The sequence below is a fragment of the Trachypithecus francoisi genome, unplaced genomic scaffold, assembly GCF_009764315.1.
Source record: "Trachypithecus francoisi isolate TF-2019V2 unplaced genomic scaffold, Tfra_2.0 Lachesis_group13, whole genome shotgun sequence".
NCBI classification, from domain to species: domain Eukaryota; kingdom Metazoa; phylum Chordata; class Mammalia; order Primates; family Cercopithecidae; genus Trachypithecus; species Trachypithecus francoisi.
Genome location: NW_022681458.1, coordinates 51,958,104 through 51,976,003, shown reverse-complemented (window position 1 = coordinate 51,976,003; position 17,900 = coordinate 51,958,104). Strand labels below are relative to the sequence as shown.

The 17,900-nt window shown below is 37.5% G+C and overlaps 1 protein-coding gene across 9 annotated transcripts in view; it reads left to right on the top strand.

Moving 5' to 3' along the window:
* The window catches only part of PMS1 (PMS1 homolog 1, mismatch repair system component), a 90,300-nt gene that overhangs the window by 1,219 nt on the left and 71,181 nt on the right, over nt 1-17,900 (top strand). For 8 of the 9 annotated variants that reach the window (XR_004441660.1, XM_033230870.1, XM_033230864.1 and 5 more), the window contains exons 2-3: nt 6,491-6,642; nt 10,767-10,949. Coding sequence is in view for 7 of the 9 variants with exons in the window: in XM_033230864.1 (XP_033086755.1) it covers nt 6,511-6,642; nt 10,767-10,949 (315 nt within the window). In the remaining 2 variants the exon portion in view is untranslated. Of the gene's footprint in view, nt 1-27; nt 154-6,490; nt 6,643-10,766; nt 10,950-17,900 lie in introns of all 9 variants that reach the window. The other variant, XM_033230863.1, reaches the window with a different exon arrangement.

Here is a 17,900-nt window from a genome sequence, read left to right as displayed (position 1 = left end):
TTCTCTGATCTTTACTTCTTTTTTTAGGCAGACCTGTTGTCCTTAACTGACTTTCCGGGTCATGAACATTCCTTCAGAAGTGTTCCTTTTCCCTCTCAGCAAATATGGAAGACTGACTATCCTGATATTCCCAGACATTCTTTGCTGTGATTTGTAAGCCCGATATAAACCCTTCCACTTTTTCAAAAGCATTCATTTGGTACACATATGGTATAGAGTGCTATATTCCAGGGGCTACGCTAGGGATGTGTGATTGATATAAAATAAAACCCCTGTCCTCAAAGAACTCTGCGTCAGGAGGAACAGTCAGAAACACATATTAATAGGATAACTTGTGATGAGGTTAATTAGAAATGAGGTAAAGAGGAACTGCAGAGGAAGGAATACCTAATCTGTTGACAGGTGAAGGAAAGGAGGCTGCAGCAGCGAAGAAAGGCTTTCTTGAAGAGTTGATACTGAACTAAATCTGGAGGGATGATTAGAAGTCAGAAGTCAGCCGAAAGAGAGAGAGTGAGAGAACGAACCATGTGAACTGAGGAAGGAGTGAGTTTCACCATGTTAAGAGAGATGAGTTGGTTGGGCGTGGTGGCTCACGCCTGTATTCCCAGCACTTTGGGAGGCCGAGGCGGGCGGATCACCTGACGTCAGGAATTCGAGACCAGCCTGGCCAACATGGTGAAACCCTGTCTCTACTAAAAATACAAAAATTAGACGGGCCCACGTGGTGGTGCGCTCCAGTAATCCCAGCTACTTGTGGGGCTGGGACAGGAGAATCGCTTGAACCTGGGAGGCAGGTTGCAGTGAGCCGAAATTGCTGCACTCCAGCCTGGGCAACAGAGTGAGACTGTCTCAAAAAAAAAAAAAAAAAAAAAAAGAGTGGTGCAGTATTATCCGCCGAGAGCACATTTGGGCAATGATGGGATGACTGAGAGAGTAGGCAAAAATCCAATTGTTAAGAAGTTTATACTTAACCTGGTTGGCAGTTGGAAACTTTTATAAAAATTTTAAGTGGGGCAGCAACATGATGAAATTTAAATACAGAAGGAACCCTATAGTGGTTGAGATTCGAGTCAAAATATCAATTAGGTGATTATTGCAATAGTTCAGGAGACAAAGGTTGAGAGGCTGAATGGAGGCAGTACAAAGAGGAGAGGACTAGCTTGGGAAACTGTGAGATTTAGATAGTAGGGGAGAGATGACTGGGTGGCAGGATGTAGAGAGTGAGTAGAATTTCTAGGAAGACTTCAAGGTTTCTAATTTTGCTTTATGTGCCTGGATGAAAAGTGTTTAAGAGCATGGGCTTTGTGGTCAGACATGCCAAGGTGTGCATCTGCCACTTAATAGTTTTGTGATCTCGAGCAAGTTACCATGCCTTTAAATCCTATTTGGTGATAAAGGTTAATAGAATACATAGAGTTGTTTTGAGGATTAAATAGGATAATATATATAAAATTCTTATGTTGGCTATTATTTTTATGAAGAAAGCTGATTAGAGTTCGGTCTTGGTGTCTCATGCCTGTATCCCAGCACTTTGGGAGGCCGAGGCAGACAGATCACCTGAGGTCAGGAGTTCAAGACCAGCCTGGCCAACATGGTGAAACCTCGACTCTACTAAAAATACAAAAAGTTAGCCCGGTGTGGTGGTGGGCACCTGTAATCCCAGCTACTCGGGAGGCTGAGACAGGAGAATCACTTGAACACGGGAGGTGGAGTCTGCAGTGAGCCGAGATTGCCTGTTGCATTTCAGCCTGGGCAACAAGCGCAAAACCTGAAACTCCATCTCAAAAAAAAAAAAAAGAAAGTTAGAGAAAGATTCTCTGATCATTTTGGGACATATTATGTTTAGGTTGCCTTCAGCTCATCTAAATGATGATATTTAGAAGGTAGTTGGAAGTAAGGCCCTAAAAAAAGTGTGAGATACAGGTGAGCTGGAGGATAATATGGAAGCCAGTTGAAATTATGTGTATAAAGGGAAGGAGGATACTTTTTCTAACGTTTGCGTTAGCATAGGAAAGAGGCTGGTAAATTATATTTAGTGGTCCTTCATTAATATTCATGAAGTGAAGGGCTTGCCATGAGTGAAGCATTTGATTGTTCTGCCTGGCATCCTACATTCAAAAGTTGTACAGCAGGAAAAAAAAAGTTTTGTAATTCAGGACAGGGGTATAGTAGGTTTAATTATACATTTTAATTAATCTTTACAGTTAATATTTTACATTGATTATATTGATAGGATAAAGTGATATTTGATATTTTGAATATATTAGATTATCCAAATACATAATTAAACTTCACTTTTTTATTCTTTTTTACCTTTTTTAATGTGACTACTAGAAAATTTTAAATGATATATATGGCTTACATTATAGTTTTATTGAACAGTGCTGGATAGAGTAGTGGTTAAAATGGCAGGCTCTGAAATCACACTACTTTGGTTTTATCCTAGCTCTTACTAACAGCTATATAATACTGAGGAAGTTAAACTTTCAAAAACTCAATCAACTAATCTATAAAATGGAGATAATACAGATATCATATCCTTATGAATTTGGGAGAGACACAAATATTCAGACTATGGCAATTAGGAGAGAAGAAAGATGACATGACATCGAAGAAGAGTGTGAAAAGAGATGCAGACATCTTAAGACCAGAGGACACAATGGGATGGGGTAAAGTGTGATAGAATTCATGCTATGAATTGCCATGATCTTAGTAAACTAGAAGGATGAGGAATATTGGGATGAAATTACAGAGATTTGAAAAAAAAAAGATTTTGGATTTGTCATTGTAATAGATGAGGTATTGTAGGGAATGAGACAAAGATGATGAGATTAAGACTGCTCAGAAGGAATCAGTCTAGGTTTATACCCTAAAGTTTTGTTGATCAGTGTTTTTCTTAGATCCTTGGGATTTCCTAGGTAAGGTAGAAGATTTCATGAACCCAGGCCTAATGTGTGAGCCCCTTTGGGGTAGGGGTTAGAGGTGGGGAGATTGTTCATTTAGGGGTTTAGAGGAGCTCAATTTAGTCCCGGTACCCTGGGATGTTTTTAGCATTTATTTGCCAAACACTAATAAGTTATTTATATATACTACCTTATTTACTTCTCACCACAATCATATTATATCATTGTTAGATCCATTTTATAGATTAGGTGATTGCATTTTAGAGTTTAATTTCCTCAGTGTTATATACCTGTTAGTGTAAGAGCTGGGATAAAACCAAAGTAGTGTGGTTTCAGAGCCTGCCGTTTAACCACTGCTCTATCCAGCACCGTTCAATGGAACTATAAGCCACATATATCATTTTAAATTTTCTAGTAGTCACATTAAACAGATTTTTTTAAAGGTTAGTTTTAATATATTTTATGTAATCTAATGTATCCAAATAGGATAAAATCATTTCATTCTATAATCAATGTAAAAATTTTATATGATTTTTATTAATTCTGAGTTGAAAACTGAATGTGTATTACCACATCTCAATTTGGACTACCTGTGTTTCTAGTGCTCTAGTGTTCAGTAAGCTACATGTGGCTAGTGGCTACCATATTGGACAGTGCAGATCTGTTCCTTAGATCGAAGTAATTCTGAAGCTTTGGAAGAGTGCAGAGGTGCCTTTTGCTTGTGACAGCACTAATTTGTGTGAATGTTATGACGATGGAGTAGCCTATAGTCCACTGTTTCCCTGCTCGATTGGGACAGGAAAGCCTCCCAGCAGTTGAGAACAACAAAAACAACCATTGAAAGGTAGTTGTTCACAGCTACTCTCCTGAGAACTGGGTACCCCAAAACTAAATCAAATGTATAGATTAATTAGAGGGCAGTTCGTATTTTAAAAGAATTCCCAGCATTCCTTTACATAATGATCTCTCATTATAATACTCTACATTTGTTAAGGCCTTATCGTGTAGAACAACACTTTATATATACTTCCTTATTTGATTCCTCACAGTAAACCAGTGAGGTATTAGCTCCGTCTTTATAGATGATGAATTGGTTTATGGAAGGATTTGAGTGATTTGCTTCATTTTTATAGATGACAAATTGATTTATGGAGGGATTTCAGTGATTTGCTGAGTTTATGTGTAATAAAGGTGAACCCCCAATACTTATTTTATAGGCTCTGGTCTGTTATATTTTTTCACTGTGCCAATCACCTTTGCCTTGTATGTAGCAAAATATACTATATTTATGAACTGTGATCAGTTAGCACTCTCGGAACCCAATATGTCAGCCTCTTCCCAGAAGTGCGTTCCTTAAACTCCTGTGTAATTGTTATAGTGCCTGTACTCCATTTCCTGCTCAATTACTGAATCTTTCTTTCCATGTCTTTGTCTTATGCTGGCTCAGAAATAATCCTAAACTGATGACTTTTTGTTGTGTTTGTTTTTGATGTTGCTATTTTATTTGCACCTAGATTGCATAGGATTAAATCATCGTGGGAGCATGTAACTAGTCATGAGAAATAAAGTATCTTGAGTCCACTCCCAGCCCCCATTTTTTTTGTCCAGTAAAATCTTGATTCTATAGAGGAATTGCATGTTGTCAAGCTTGTGCTTTTATTCCTGTAATCTTTTCTGAAATTAGGCAATAAGATGCAAAAAGCACCCCCCTCCCTGCATGCTTTACAGATGGAATTTCCATAGGACATTTTTGGATTTTTTGTTTGTTTGAACAAAGGATTTCCAGTTACCAACAGATTTTGGATCTGCAGGTTGGATCTATAAAGGACCTCAAATGCCAGCTTAGAGATTTGAGCTCTATATTGGCTTTGAGGAGACACATGATTAAAATAATGTAGGCAGAATAATATAGAGGATAGTTATCTGACATGTCTGGTATGAGACTAGTTCAGATTAACAGTAATCCTAACTCTAAAGGAGCTCAGTGACTGAAAAAGACATTATAACTCATCACAATGTATGGATGACTAATGATGTTTAAATGAGACTGTTGGTAAGGCACATAACTGATTGTCATCCACTTCTCAAAGTTATATTATCGGTTGGTCATTCTCAGCCAACATTACACTCATTATAGCACAATTGTTCTCATTATTCAGTTATTACCATAGCATTTCTTTTTGAGAAATCTTTTTAGAACATGCATGTCTTGATTCCAATATTTGTGAGCTTTCAGTGATCTACTGTAATCACAGTTTGGACCAAGATGTAGTTGGCACAGACATTTAAGGAAATAGATTTGAAATAAAAATCTCAAATGAGAAGTTCTTGAGCCCAGTTACTCAGCTTTCAGCCTCTTAAACGGCCATAATAATAAGTCTAATTTTTATACATAGTACCTACTTTTTATAGTTTAGAGGTTTAAATGCAATCCCATATGTAAAGTGTTTAGCACAGTGTTTAGCATACTATATATTTAATGTAGTTGTTGCTGTTCTTATTGTAATCATCATTTTAGTTAACAGCAGTATAGACTGGGTGACCAAAGGTGAAGAGTCATTGAGGCTAATTAGGAAATTATATTGGGAACTAAATGTGAGAAATACTGAGGAAAGAATTGATAGGATTTAGGAGTTGATTAGATTTGAGTCAGGGTGAATGGATTATTCCTATAGGAAACTCATGGGTTTAGGGTAGGGATTGGTTAATTATTCCTGGAGTTTGAGCTAGTGATTATTTCAGCAGGCAGTTGGAAATACAGGGTTCAAGTTTGCAAGAAAAGTCAGAATTGATCATAATAATTAGTCACACAAAAATCCTGGAAGAAATTAGAAAAAAAGCAATTTCTTCCTCTAATGTTACTGTGGACTTTTTTTTTAGGTGCTTGTAGCAGAATATTGTGGATTTTTTTAACCCATTTTTGGTTATTTTTATTCATAGGCATTTATATGTATTCATATATTACATATCAATAGAGGAAATGTTGAAGGACTTGCCTTAGCTCTGCCTCTTAATAACTGGATGACCTTGGACAAGTTTTCTAATTTCTTTGTGCCTCAGTAGTTTTATAAAATTGAGGTGATAATGGCACCTGTTTTCAAAGGGTAATAGTAAGAAATAGAAGACTTATGGCTGGGCGCAGTGGCTCATGCCTGTAATCCCAATATTTTGGGAAGCCAAGGCAAGTGGATCACTTGAGGTCAGGAGTTTGAGACCAGCCTGGCCAACATGGCAAAACCCCGTCTCTACTAAAAATATAAAAACTAGCCAGGTGTTGTGGCGGACACCTGTAATCCCAGCTACTCTGGAGGCTGAGGCAGGGGTGCCTGAACCTGGGAGGCAGAGGTTGTAGTGAGTTGAGATCATGGCACTGCACTCCAGTCTGGGTGACAATGAGATTCCATCTCAAAAAAAAAAAAAAGAAGGAAGAAATAAGAACACTTAATATTGTATGTGCTAACAGTTGAGCCTAGCATACAGTAAGTCTCAGTGAAGATGATCTATTATCATCTGTTATTATTATTGCCATTTGTCCTGTTGGTCAGGAATGTTTAACAATTCTTACAAGTTGCATTTTTATCTTCTAGCTGTTCTGTTAAAAGCGAAAATGAAACAATTGCCTGCGGCAACAGTTAGACTCCTTTCAAGTTCTCAGATCATCACTTCGGTTGTCAGTGTTGTAAAAGAGCTTATTGAAAACTCCTTGGATGCTGGTGCCACAAGCATAGATGTTAAACTGGTGAGTATCCTTGAGAACCCAGATACCTTTAAGACAAAGAAAAGGGGCTGGACAGATGTTTTCTCTTTAAACTGTTACCTTTATTTTATTTCTTTACACCAGTAAATTATTCTTAGGACATTGGACCCTTTGTTTTAAGAGTAAATCTTTAAAAATAAATTTTAATTTAAATTAACACTATAGTAACACTAAAGGAAATATAAAAGAAAACATGTTCTTTGTTTTTTTGAGACATGTTTTTGAGACAAAAAACATGTTGTTTGTATTTTCTACAAATATTGGTTATTCATGTTTCCTTGTTTTAAATATTTCCTTTTGCATTTTATTTTTTCCGTCTAATCTAGTTTCAAACCATTTCTCTTGTTACTTTTTTCACATTTTAAAATATAAGTTCTGTATATTACATCATTTGAGTAAATATGGCCTATATCACTCATTATGATTTATTGCAATTAGTTTCCATGACTAGTTCCCCTGTTCTAAATTGCTAACACATAGAGATATGGTCTATTTTATTCATTTTTGTGCCCTCTATACCTGGCTAGTACCTAGTACATACTAGGAAGGTAAATAAATCTGATTGAATATAAGAATACATTTTTAAAAATCTCGTAATTATTAGATATTTATGGTGTTTCTGGTGGTATAGAACTAGAAACAATGCTGATAGAAATATATTTGTACGAAAGGGACCTAACCTTTTCTTATCTACCAGATAAGATTCTATGAGATGGACATACTCTATGTATGTATATTTGTGTAAAAATAAAATCCCCTCTTATAAATCACTTCTTATAAAACACTGTGACTTAACTACTATACCCATTTTATTTATTTATTTATTTATTATTTATTTATTTTAACGGGGTCTCGCTCTTTCGCCCAGGCTGGAGTGCAGTGGCGCGATCTCAGCTTACTGCAATCCCCCTCCCCAGTTCAAGCAATTCTCCTGCCCCAGCATCCTGAGTAGCTGGGATTACAGGCTGTGTGCTACTGTGCCTGGCTAATTTTTGTATTTTTAGTAGAGATGGGGTTTCACCATGTTGGCCAGGTTGGTCTCGAACTCCTGACCTCAGGTGATCTGCCCACCTTGGCCTCCCAAAGTGTTGGGATTATAGGCCTGAGCCACCCGCGCCCAGCCATACTATACCCATCTTACAGATCATGTTCTGAGAAGTTTCCCAAAGTCTCATAATTAGTAAGTAGTGGAGCTAAGACTGGAATCCAGGTCTTTCTGACTCTAAAACCAGTTCTTGTCTGTGCCAGTGGTTCTCATGATGTTTGGGTGCATCAAAATAACTTAGGATGTTTGTTAAAACTGTTACTGGGCCTTACTCACAGAACTTCATAGTCTAGGTGGTACCTGATAATTGGCATTCTAGTAAATTTCTAATTGATGCTGATGCTGGTGGGTTATGGAACACACTTTGAGAACCATTCTGCTCTATCAAACCTCTATTCTGTTTTTAATATACTCTAAGCTTTACAAACAAGAAAAAAAGTATATTAAATTAAACCCAAAGAAAGACAATTTGTTTTTCGGCCTGGCGCGGTGGCTCAAGCCTGTAATCCCAGCACTTTGGGAGGCCGAGACGGGTGGATCACGAGGTCAGGAGATCGAGACCATCCTGGCTAACACGGTGAAACCCCGTCTCTACTAAAAAATTCAAAAAAACTAGCCGGGCGAGGTGGCGGGCGCCTGTAGTCCCAGCTACTCGGGAGGCTGAGGCAGGAGAATGGCGTGAACCCAGGAAGCGGAGCTTACAGTGAGCCGAGATCTGGCCACTGCAGTCCAGCCTGGGCGACAGAGCGAGACTCCGTCTCAAAAAAAAAAAAAAAAAAGAAAGAAAGACAATTTGTTTTTCTTAGGCATTTCGTGTAGTCAGTTCAGTCTGATTAGAGTATAATTGATAATAATTAAACAGGATTAGATAGTTATATTTGACAGACTTCACTTAAGAATCTTTGGCAGGCAAATGTCTTTTTCTTAAACATTTCTGGAAGAAAAACTGGTTTTTAAAATAGTGTTACAAAGCCAACAGAAGTCCTGTATAAACTAAGTTAAATATTTTAATCTGCCTGTAAATTTTAGTCTCTTGACATTTACCAGTATTTGCATTGTAGAATTTTAAGATACACACCTTAAATGTGTGGCTCTACATAATAAGACCTGTTTCATTATGGTTTTATGCTATAATAGCTATCCTGACTAGATATGTTTTCATAATTAATTAAACATGATGATACAATTTTAAACATTTAAACAAATCTTTGTCTTCTTACTACGGGGTTTCGAGACCATGTTGCCCAGGCTGGTCTCGAACTGCTGACCTCAAGTGATCTGCCCATCTCAGCCTTCTAAATTGCTGGGAGTACAGGCGTGAGTCACCATACTTGGCCCGATTTTTCTTTAAAATGAAGAAGAAAGACTGTTCCCAGAATGTAAACTTAACTTTATTCATTTGTTTATTTATTTTGAGATAGTCTCACTCTGTTGCCCAGGCTGAAGTGCAGTGGTGTGATCTCAGCTCACTGCAACCGCTGTCTCCCGGTCTCAAGCGATTCTCCTGCCTCAGCCTCCCAAGTAGCTGGGATTATAGGTGTGTGCCACCACGCCTGGCTAATTTTTTGTATTTTTAGTAGAGACCAAGATTTCACCATGTTGACCAGGCTGATCTTGAACTCCTGACCCCAAATGATCTGCCTGCCTTGGCCTCCCAAAGTGCTGCAATTATTTGCATGAGCCACTGCACTCAGCCAAACTTAATTTTAGATTGAGAGAGGTGTGAGGAACAAAATGTTAGGCATCTCCCTCCAATGTTTTGTGTATCTAATTTATCTAAAAATTGCTGACATATACAGTATTATATCACTTTAGGTTATTAAAAATATGTGGTATTATTTTAAATACCAGAGTCACTATAATTATAGAAAGTTTTTTTTTCCCCCTTTATAACTTGCGTCTATGGTCATACACGTAAGACTTTGTGGAGTAAAGTCAGGCTTATTATGGAAGTTGGCTACCAAATTTAGAATACGGTGTTCGTAGAAAGTATGATCACTATGGGAATTTAAATTTTGTTTTTGTTATATTTGCATATTTTTAGTATTAGAATATAAAACTAAGCTATGAATTGAGATTTTGAAAAAATTTTCGTTGTCTGATATGATGGCTCACACCTGTAATTCCAGCACTTTGGGAAGCTGAGGCAGAAGGATTGCTTGGAGCCAGGAGTTTGATATCAGCCTAGACAACAAAGTGAGACCCCACCTGTACAAAAATAAAAATAAAAGTAGCTAGGCCCTGTGGCGTCCACCTGTAGTCCCAGCTCCTCAAGAGGCTGAGGTGGGAGGATCACTTGAGCCCAGGCATTCAAAGCTACAGTGAGCTATGCTCATGCCACTGTACTGTATGTCGCCTGAGTGACAAAGTATCTAAAAAAAAGTCTTGATTTTTTTTCAGATTAAAACTCAACTGTGGTTGCCAAATTAGATGTGTTTTCTCAGCAGTTTCCTGTTAGATGGCTGTTTGCAGAAAAAGATTTAAAAAGTTATAATGTAGTAAACATAAAGATTTTTATGTGTACAGTAAGGGTGAAAGTATTAAAAATCAGGTTGATTCCTGCTATAGAAAAGCAAAATAAGTAAACAAAAAAACAAAATAAATAAATAAAAATCAGGTTGAATAATGATACTTGCTAGGTTCTTCCTGACTAGAACCTGTGTTACTTTGTTGCTGATGGAGTTCTGTTCTGTTTTGTTTTGTTTGGGGACCATACATACAAAAGGTGTATGTAATTCAGAAGAATTTTTTCAGTGAAGTTTAAACATAAATTATTGTATACTGTAAATACCCATGATAATGAAACAGTGAAAAGAAACCTTAAAAATCAGCCTAACCTCCTTATTCAACAGTTGAATCTGTGTCCAGAGAAAACAAGGGAGTTGCCCATTGCACAATAACTAGAAATTAGTAGAGCTAAAGAATTTAAAGTCTTATATCCATAGTGCTGTGCTTTCTTAAAAGTAAATAAATGTCAAAATTCTTTCACTTGTGTTTCCTTCTAAGTGTGATAACAGTTTAATACTTTTACATACTGAAAGTGTTTTTTGACATTTTACAGGAGAACTATGGATTTGATAAAATTGAGGTGCGAGATAACGGGGAGGGTATCAAGGCTGTTGATGCACCTGTAATGGCAATGAAGTACTACACCTCAAAAATAAATAGTCATGAAGATCTTGAAAATTTGACAACTTACGGTTTTCGTGGAGAAGCCTTGGGATCAATTTGTTGTGTAGCTGAGGTAAGGTAATTATATTGGTTATTTTAGTGATTTCATATTCACTGAATATTACAGTTAAAACTAACCCGGTATTTGGTGAAGTATGGTTTTAATTATTTTTATTATGGTAAAATATACATAACATAAGCCGGGCAAGGTGGCTCACGCCTGCAATCCCATTACTTTGTGAGGCCAAGGCAGGTAGATCACCTGAGGTCAGGAGTTTGAGACTAGCCTGGCCCACATGGTGAAACCCAGTCTCTACTAAAAATACAAAATTAGCTGGGTGTGGTGGCTCACATCTGTAGTCCCAGCTACTTCGGAGGCTGAGGCAGGACAATTGCTTGAACCCAGGAGACAGAGGCTGCAGTGACCCGAGATTGTGCCACTGCACTCCAACCTAGGCAAGACAGAGCGAGATTCTGTCTCAAAAAATATATGTATATACATAACATAAAATTTATCATTTTAACTATTTTTAAGTGTACAATTCAGTGGCAGTGGCATTAGCTACAGTCACATTGTCATGTATCTATCACCATTATTCATCTCCACAACCTTTTCATTATTTCAAACTCTGTACCCATTAAACAATAATGCCCTTTCCCCCATCCCCTAGTACTCACTGTTCTACTTTCTGTCTCTATGAATTCGACTATGCTAGGTATCACATATAAGTGGACTCAAAATATTTGTTCTTTTGTATCTGGCCTATTTTTCTTATAATGTCTTCAGGGTTCATCCGTGTTGTAACATGCATCAAAATTTCCTTCCTTTTTAAGGCTAAATAATATTCTATCGTGTGTATATACCACATTTTGTTTATCTGATCTTCCATCGGTGGACACCCGGGTTACTTTCACCCACCTTTGGGCTGTTGTGAATAATGTTTCTGTGAACATTGGTGTACAAGTATCTGTTTGAGTCCCTGCTTTTCTTCTCTGGGGTATATACCCTGAAGTAGACTTGCTATGTCATATCATAATTCTGTGTTTAATTTTTTGAGGAGCAGCAAAGTGTGTTTTGCATTTAAAAATTGTAAATTGTATTAAAAAAATTAAATGGATATTTAGCTATAGCACTTCTCAGAGTCTTTACTATATTCAAGCACATTGTAAATTTCTAAGGTTGGTGGTTTATATAGGTACTTTTTCCTATACCTACTTGATCATGAAATTCTTTTATTGAGAAAGCATATCATTTTTGTTTGTTTGCTTGTTCTGTGGACTACACTTTGGAAATACCACTCTAATCTCAGTTAGTGAGATTATGCCCTAGAGATGTGAATTGACTTGGTCTAAACCCTACCTAGTTAAGGGCAGATTGGATCTAAGAACTTTAACCTTCTGACTGTGGGTTAGGTGCTCAGTGTCTATGTTCTCCTGAGTTCAGTGCTTGGCACACTCAATTGCATAGTACAAATTATACTACACTGTCTCTGCCCCGATCTTATAACTAGTTTGTGGCAAAGCCCATCTGGAATCTTGATCTCTTCATTTCTGTTATCTCAGTTGTGTTTGATTACATGACTCTGTACTACTTTTTTTGTACTATACTATTACCCTATGGATGTTGGGCTCTTATTGTGTAACATATCTATGTGCCAGGTGACAGAGTGATTGTGAGGGTCTCTTGAGCTCTTGAAATTTGCCCAGTAGCCATGTAAAATCCTTCATTTGTGCTTAGGCTGGCAGACCCTATTTAGGCAAGAATGTTCCAGTACAGTAAAATGATAGGACTTCATACCTGTTGTTCTGGAAAAGTGACACAGACATGAGCTATTGTTGCTGTCTCTCCTTCTGGTCTTTGGACATCTGTTCAGTAGTCCAGTCTTACCAGGAGTAATGATGGACTCTAGGTTCATTGTGGTCTTCCCTCAGTCCTTCTGTTTTTGAAGTGCTGGCATAAGATAGTGTAGGTTTTCTCCATGTTTTGTGGCTATGGTTCCAGCTCAATACAGATGCTGCTTGACTTATGAGGGGATTACATTCCTGATTAAACCTTTGTAAGTTGAAAATATTGTAAATCGAAAATACATTTAATATGCTTAACTTCTGAGCATCACAGCTTAGCCTTACCTACTTTAAACATGCTCAGAACACTTACATTGGCCTACAGCTGGGCAAAATTACCTGGCAACATAGTACACCGGAGAGGATCTGTTGTTTATCCTCATCTTCACGTGGTTGACTGGGAACTGTGGCTCACTCACTGCGTTAGCATTGCTAGCGTGTCCACTGCTTTCTACTGAATGCATATCACTTCTGCGCCACTGTAAAGTCAAAAAATCGTAAGTAGCACTGTTGTTAAATTGGTGAACATCTGTGTTCAGTTTTTTTACTTTTGGGCTTTTCTGGCTGTGTAACATCATGTCTTAAGTAGGCCAGAAAAATTGCAAAGGAGATGAAGTTTAAGTGGGAGATTTTGCTGTTGGAGCATAGAGGACTAGGGGCCCTTGCTTATTAGAATCCAGATGTTTAGACATCATTAAAGGGAAATTGATACGTGTACTCTTAAAACCGCTGTCCAAAATCTAGCACACTATGTATTTCTCTGTTTTCCTCAGCACTCGCTTTATTTAGAGTTCACAGAGCCTCCAAATAGATTTTGGGGAAGAGTGACTAGAGGGTTCAACTGGACGTTATCCATTTTTCTCCCTGAGACTGTAAATGGGAATCCACAACTCTGGATCTTGTACGAAGAGTTTGTTTTTAAAATTGCATGAGGTTTGCACCAGGGAACCTCTGAATCTGCCCGTATTCTTTAGCTGTCAGTGACTACTTTAGAAGTTATGTTTTTTTTCTGTTTTAGAGCATAAGTATTTGATTTTTTTTTTTTTAACTGTTGTTCAGACTTGACAGATAGGCTTTACACTTTATTTGGTAGATTATTGTCAAAAAAGATAATTTGGCATTTCTGTATTTTCTGCAAGATATATGTAACCCTTCAGAGCTGAAATTGGTCATAATTAGCTTTGCCTGCTAGGTGGCAGCACTATACTTGGTTTTTAGAAATAGGTTTTACATGAGCCGTATGATTTATTCAAATCTTCACTGTAGTTCTGAGTTTAGATGGCAGTTTTATGTGTTTTTGTCCATTGGTCACTTTCTATCTTGTTTCCTTATTTGATTACTTAAACTCACTTAATAGGCAAGTTTATCATTTTGTCTTTGTTTTATTTTGAGGCACTGAAGTGGCCTTAAGTGTAAATAAAATAATTTTGCTCATCAGAATTACAAAAGAATTGTCAAAGTATCACAATAGTGGAGAACTATAAAGTTTTTTAAAAAAATGTTTGCAATGCCAAGCATTTATATTAGAAAATATTAACAGTATTTTATGGAGTTTCCTTTCTTACAAGTCTTTGGGAAAACCACATATAGATGTGTGTGTGTATGCATTTACACACACACCTACACTAACAACACAATGAATTTTTACATATGTATACTCCTGATCAAGATTTAGACCATTATCAGAACCCCGGAAGGTTCCCTCATACCCACTCCCAGTCAGTACTCCTCAGAGGTAACTACTATTCAGACCTGTCAGCACAGATTAGTTCTTTATGTTCTTGAACTTGATATAAATGAAATCTTATGTATTATTTTGGCACAGAGTGTTTAATGATGATTTAGGTTTGATTGTACCTGAAAACTAAAGGAAATACAGAGCTAGCTGGAAGGAACTTTTATAGTAGTAGGGGACCCTAGTACACTATCTAGATCCCCCACTTCTGGACTGAGCAGTCAGCCCCCAGCTGCCAAGAGTGTTGGTGACTCACCCCTGAGTCTCCATCTGGAGCTTGCCCTTACTGCAGCTGAAGAGAGCTGCCTTACCCAAGTCATGCAGGACAACCTGCATCCAATGAATCCAGTGACTGGTTGAGGGGTTATAAAGGTCCTGGTTCAGGACAACATTGCCCTGTGCCCACTGGTGATCATCCCAGAGAACCCCCCCAATAAACTGCCCGCTCACTAATCTGCATCTCAAAGCTTCATGGATTAGCCAGCCTACAAATGCAGATCTTCTGTGCTTCAGTCTGTTCATAGTACTGATGAGGAAACTGAGGTCTTTTGAAGCCAAATGCCAAGTCTTCTTACCTCAACTTCAAAACACTGTCTCTCATACTCAAGTAATGTTCATTGTGTACTGCACACAGGGTGCTGTGCTAGGTAGTTGATTTCAGAGGAATTGTACACAGTGAAATAAGAAATTTGTAACCTATTCAGGGATACATAGTGTGTTCAAGGCAAAGCCCAGAATTCAGTCCTAATTTCATGCCTTTCAGTAGTGAGTTTTCCATGGTAGGTTATATTACCTCTTTACTAGCATGATTAGAAATGTATTTATAAAGTTTAAAAATACCTCCATATTAAATACTAAATTATTTATAAATATACCGAGGCCTGCATTGCTAAGTTCAATAGATAAGTTGTTAGGAGTAGGTGAGTTGAAACTTATATGGGAGGACCGTGAATAGTATTTGAGAAAAACAGGATGTTTGTTGAAGTCAGTTACATTTAAAAATAAATATTTTAAGTAAGAGTTAATGGGTGCTTTTTGGGAGAAAGGAGTTCAGTTTTTAAACTTAATGAATATTCCTTAGCACTCAAAGAATTGAGGTTTCACATATAGAAAAAATCTATTTTCAAGACTGGCTTATTTTGAAACTTTTTAGATGAAAATTATAGTGAATGCAATAAAAATTAGTAATTTGGTTATTTTATCTACCAAACTAATTGATGCATATAATTTTAAAGTCATAGGGTTGTAAACCATCCTAGGCTCAGTAGATTGATACGTAATTGGGCACACTGTCAAACAGCCATCACCTATAACTGTAGTTGTTGACATTACTTTCTGTTTATTTAAAAATGTTATTAAGAAGAAAAATTAACTTAGACTTTCAGCAGAATTGACTGGAGAAATCTAAAATACATCTAATTCTATGTTTTTTATATACTTGAATGATCAGTTTTCCTAATTTGTCAATTATAAAATAACTTTCAACCTTAAACAGTCCAAAGGAGTAAAGCATTATTTTTGTTTTGTTTTATTCTAATTTTTAAAATTTTTCGTAGAGATAGGGTCTCACTCTGTTGTTCAGGCTGGGCTCAAAATCCTGGCCTCAAGCAATCTTCCTACCTCAGCCACCCAAATTGCTGGTAGGCATGAGCCACTGTGCCCTGCGGGCATTCTTTTTATATTGACAGAGTAAACTATTGGTATTTTAAAATGGAATTACTGCTTGCATGATCTGTGATGAGTATATCAGCAACTGACACATTTACTGCTAATGGTTTTCTTTAAAATCCTAACGGCAAGCATAACTTCTTGAAACTTAACTACTGTTGACCGGCCTACTGTTGACCGGAAGATAACATATTTTATATGTTACATGTATTATATACTGTATTCTTACAATAAAGTAAGCTGGTGAAAATAATGTTATTAAGAAAATTATAAGAGAAAATATGTTTGCTATTCATTAAGTGGCAGCTGTTCATTAAGTGTTCCTGTTAAGTAGGCTAAGGAAACAGTAGAAGAGGAGAGATTGGTCTTGCTGTCTCTGGTGGTGGAAAATCTGTGTGTTAAGTGGACCTGCACAGTTCAAACTTGTGGAAGGGTCAACTGTACATAATTTTGTGATGAGATAATATAGGATCTGTAGGTTTGTTTTTATATCACATCACGCTAAGTCTCCAGGGGTTGGAGGAGCAGAATGAGAAGCTGAGTCATTCTGTTTTGAAGATGGAAGTTGGGACTCACTTATTTGTGGGCCCACATGCTATAAAAGGGCCAGGGGAAGCCCCTAGTGTCATTATGATGGTTCTAAGCCAAGGACTCCTGACTCCTTTTCCACAGTGTAGGATTGTCTCCTATATTTTTTATAGCTGTGATGGAAGAGCTTTAGTCAAAATATATCTGGGGGCCAGGCGCGGTGGCTCAAGCCTGTAATCCCAGCACTTTGGGAGGCCGAGACGGGTGGATCACGAGGTCAGGAGATCGAGACCATCCTGGCTAACATGGTGAAACCCCGTCTCTACTAAAAAAATACAAAAAATTAGCCGGGCGATGTGGCGGGCGCCTGTAGTCCCAGCTACTCGGGAGGCTGAGGCGAGAGAATGGCGTAAACCCGGGAGGCGGAGCTTGCAGTGAGCTGAGATCCGGCCACTGCACTCCAGCCTGGGCGACAGAGCGAGACTCCGTCTCAAAAAAAAAAAAAAAATATCTGGGAAGTTTTGAAGCAGTTGTAATATTTTGCTTCCTAAATACAGCTTCCTCACAGGTGATGGAACTCTGTTGAAAGGAGAAAAGCCAGGGCCAAGATCTCCCTGTTGTTAGGCTCCCCGTAGTGGGTATCTGAGAACAAGTTCTGCAGTTAGAGTACTTTAATTAGTGCACAATACTTGCACAGGCAGGCAGGCATACTCACACGCAGAAAAGAAAACATTTCAGCCATTCAGGCAAAAGTCTGTATTTCACCTGAATCATAAAGACTCTGAGTTTTCAACTCGTTTTTGTGTCAGTGTTCATCTAAAAATTAGCCCCCCAAAAACTCAAAAGACTTTATCATACTTACCTTAAATGAATTTTTGTCAAGAGGATTTTTACCAGAATTATCAGGATATATTCTAAGTTTTTTCTTTACTTTTTATCTAAACATTGAAGAAAAACTCTTTTTTTATTAAACATAAAGTTTAAATGCTTTTATGTAATTTTAATTTTGCAATGATATACTGCAATTTCTTGAAACTCAGTAAACTGGACCAGAGAGTCAGTTTTTAATAACTGATAACTAATACAGCCTCCAAGGTCCTCTAAGGACTTGTAAAACTTTTCCATTTAAAATACTGGTTTTCTTTATTTCTTCTCTTGACACCAGTAGATTCACTCTCTGCCACCATTCCTCAATGTCTCTAGTAAGAATCACCAGTAATGTGTACTGTTAAAGATGCTCCTGATAGT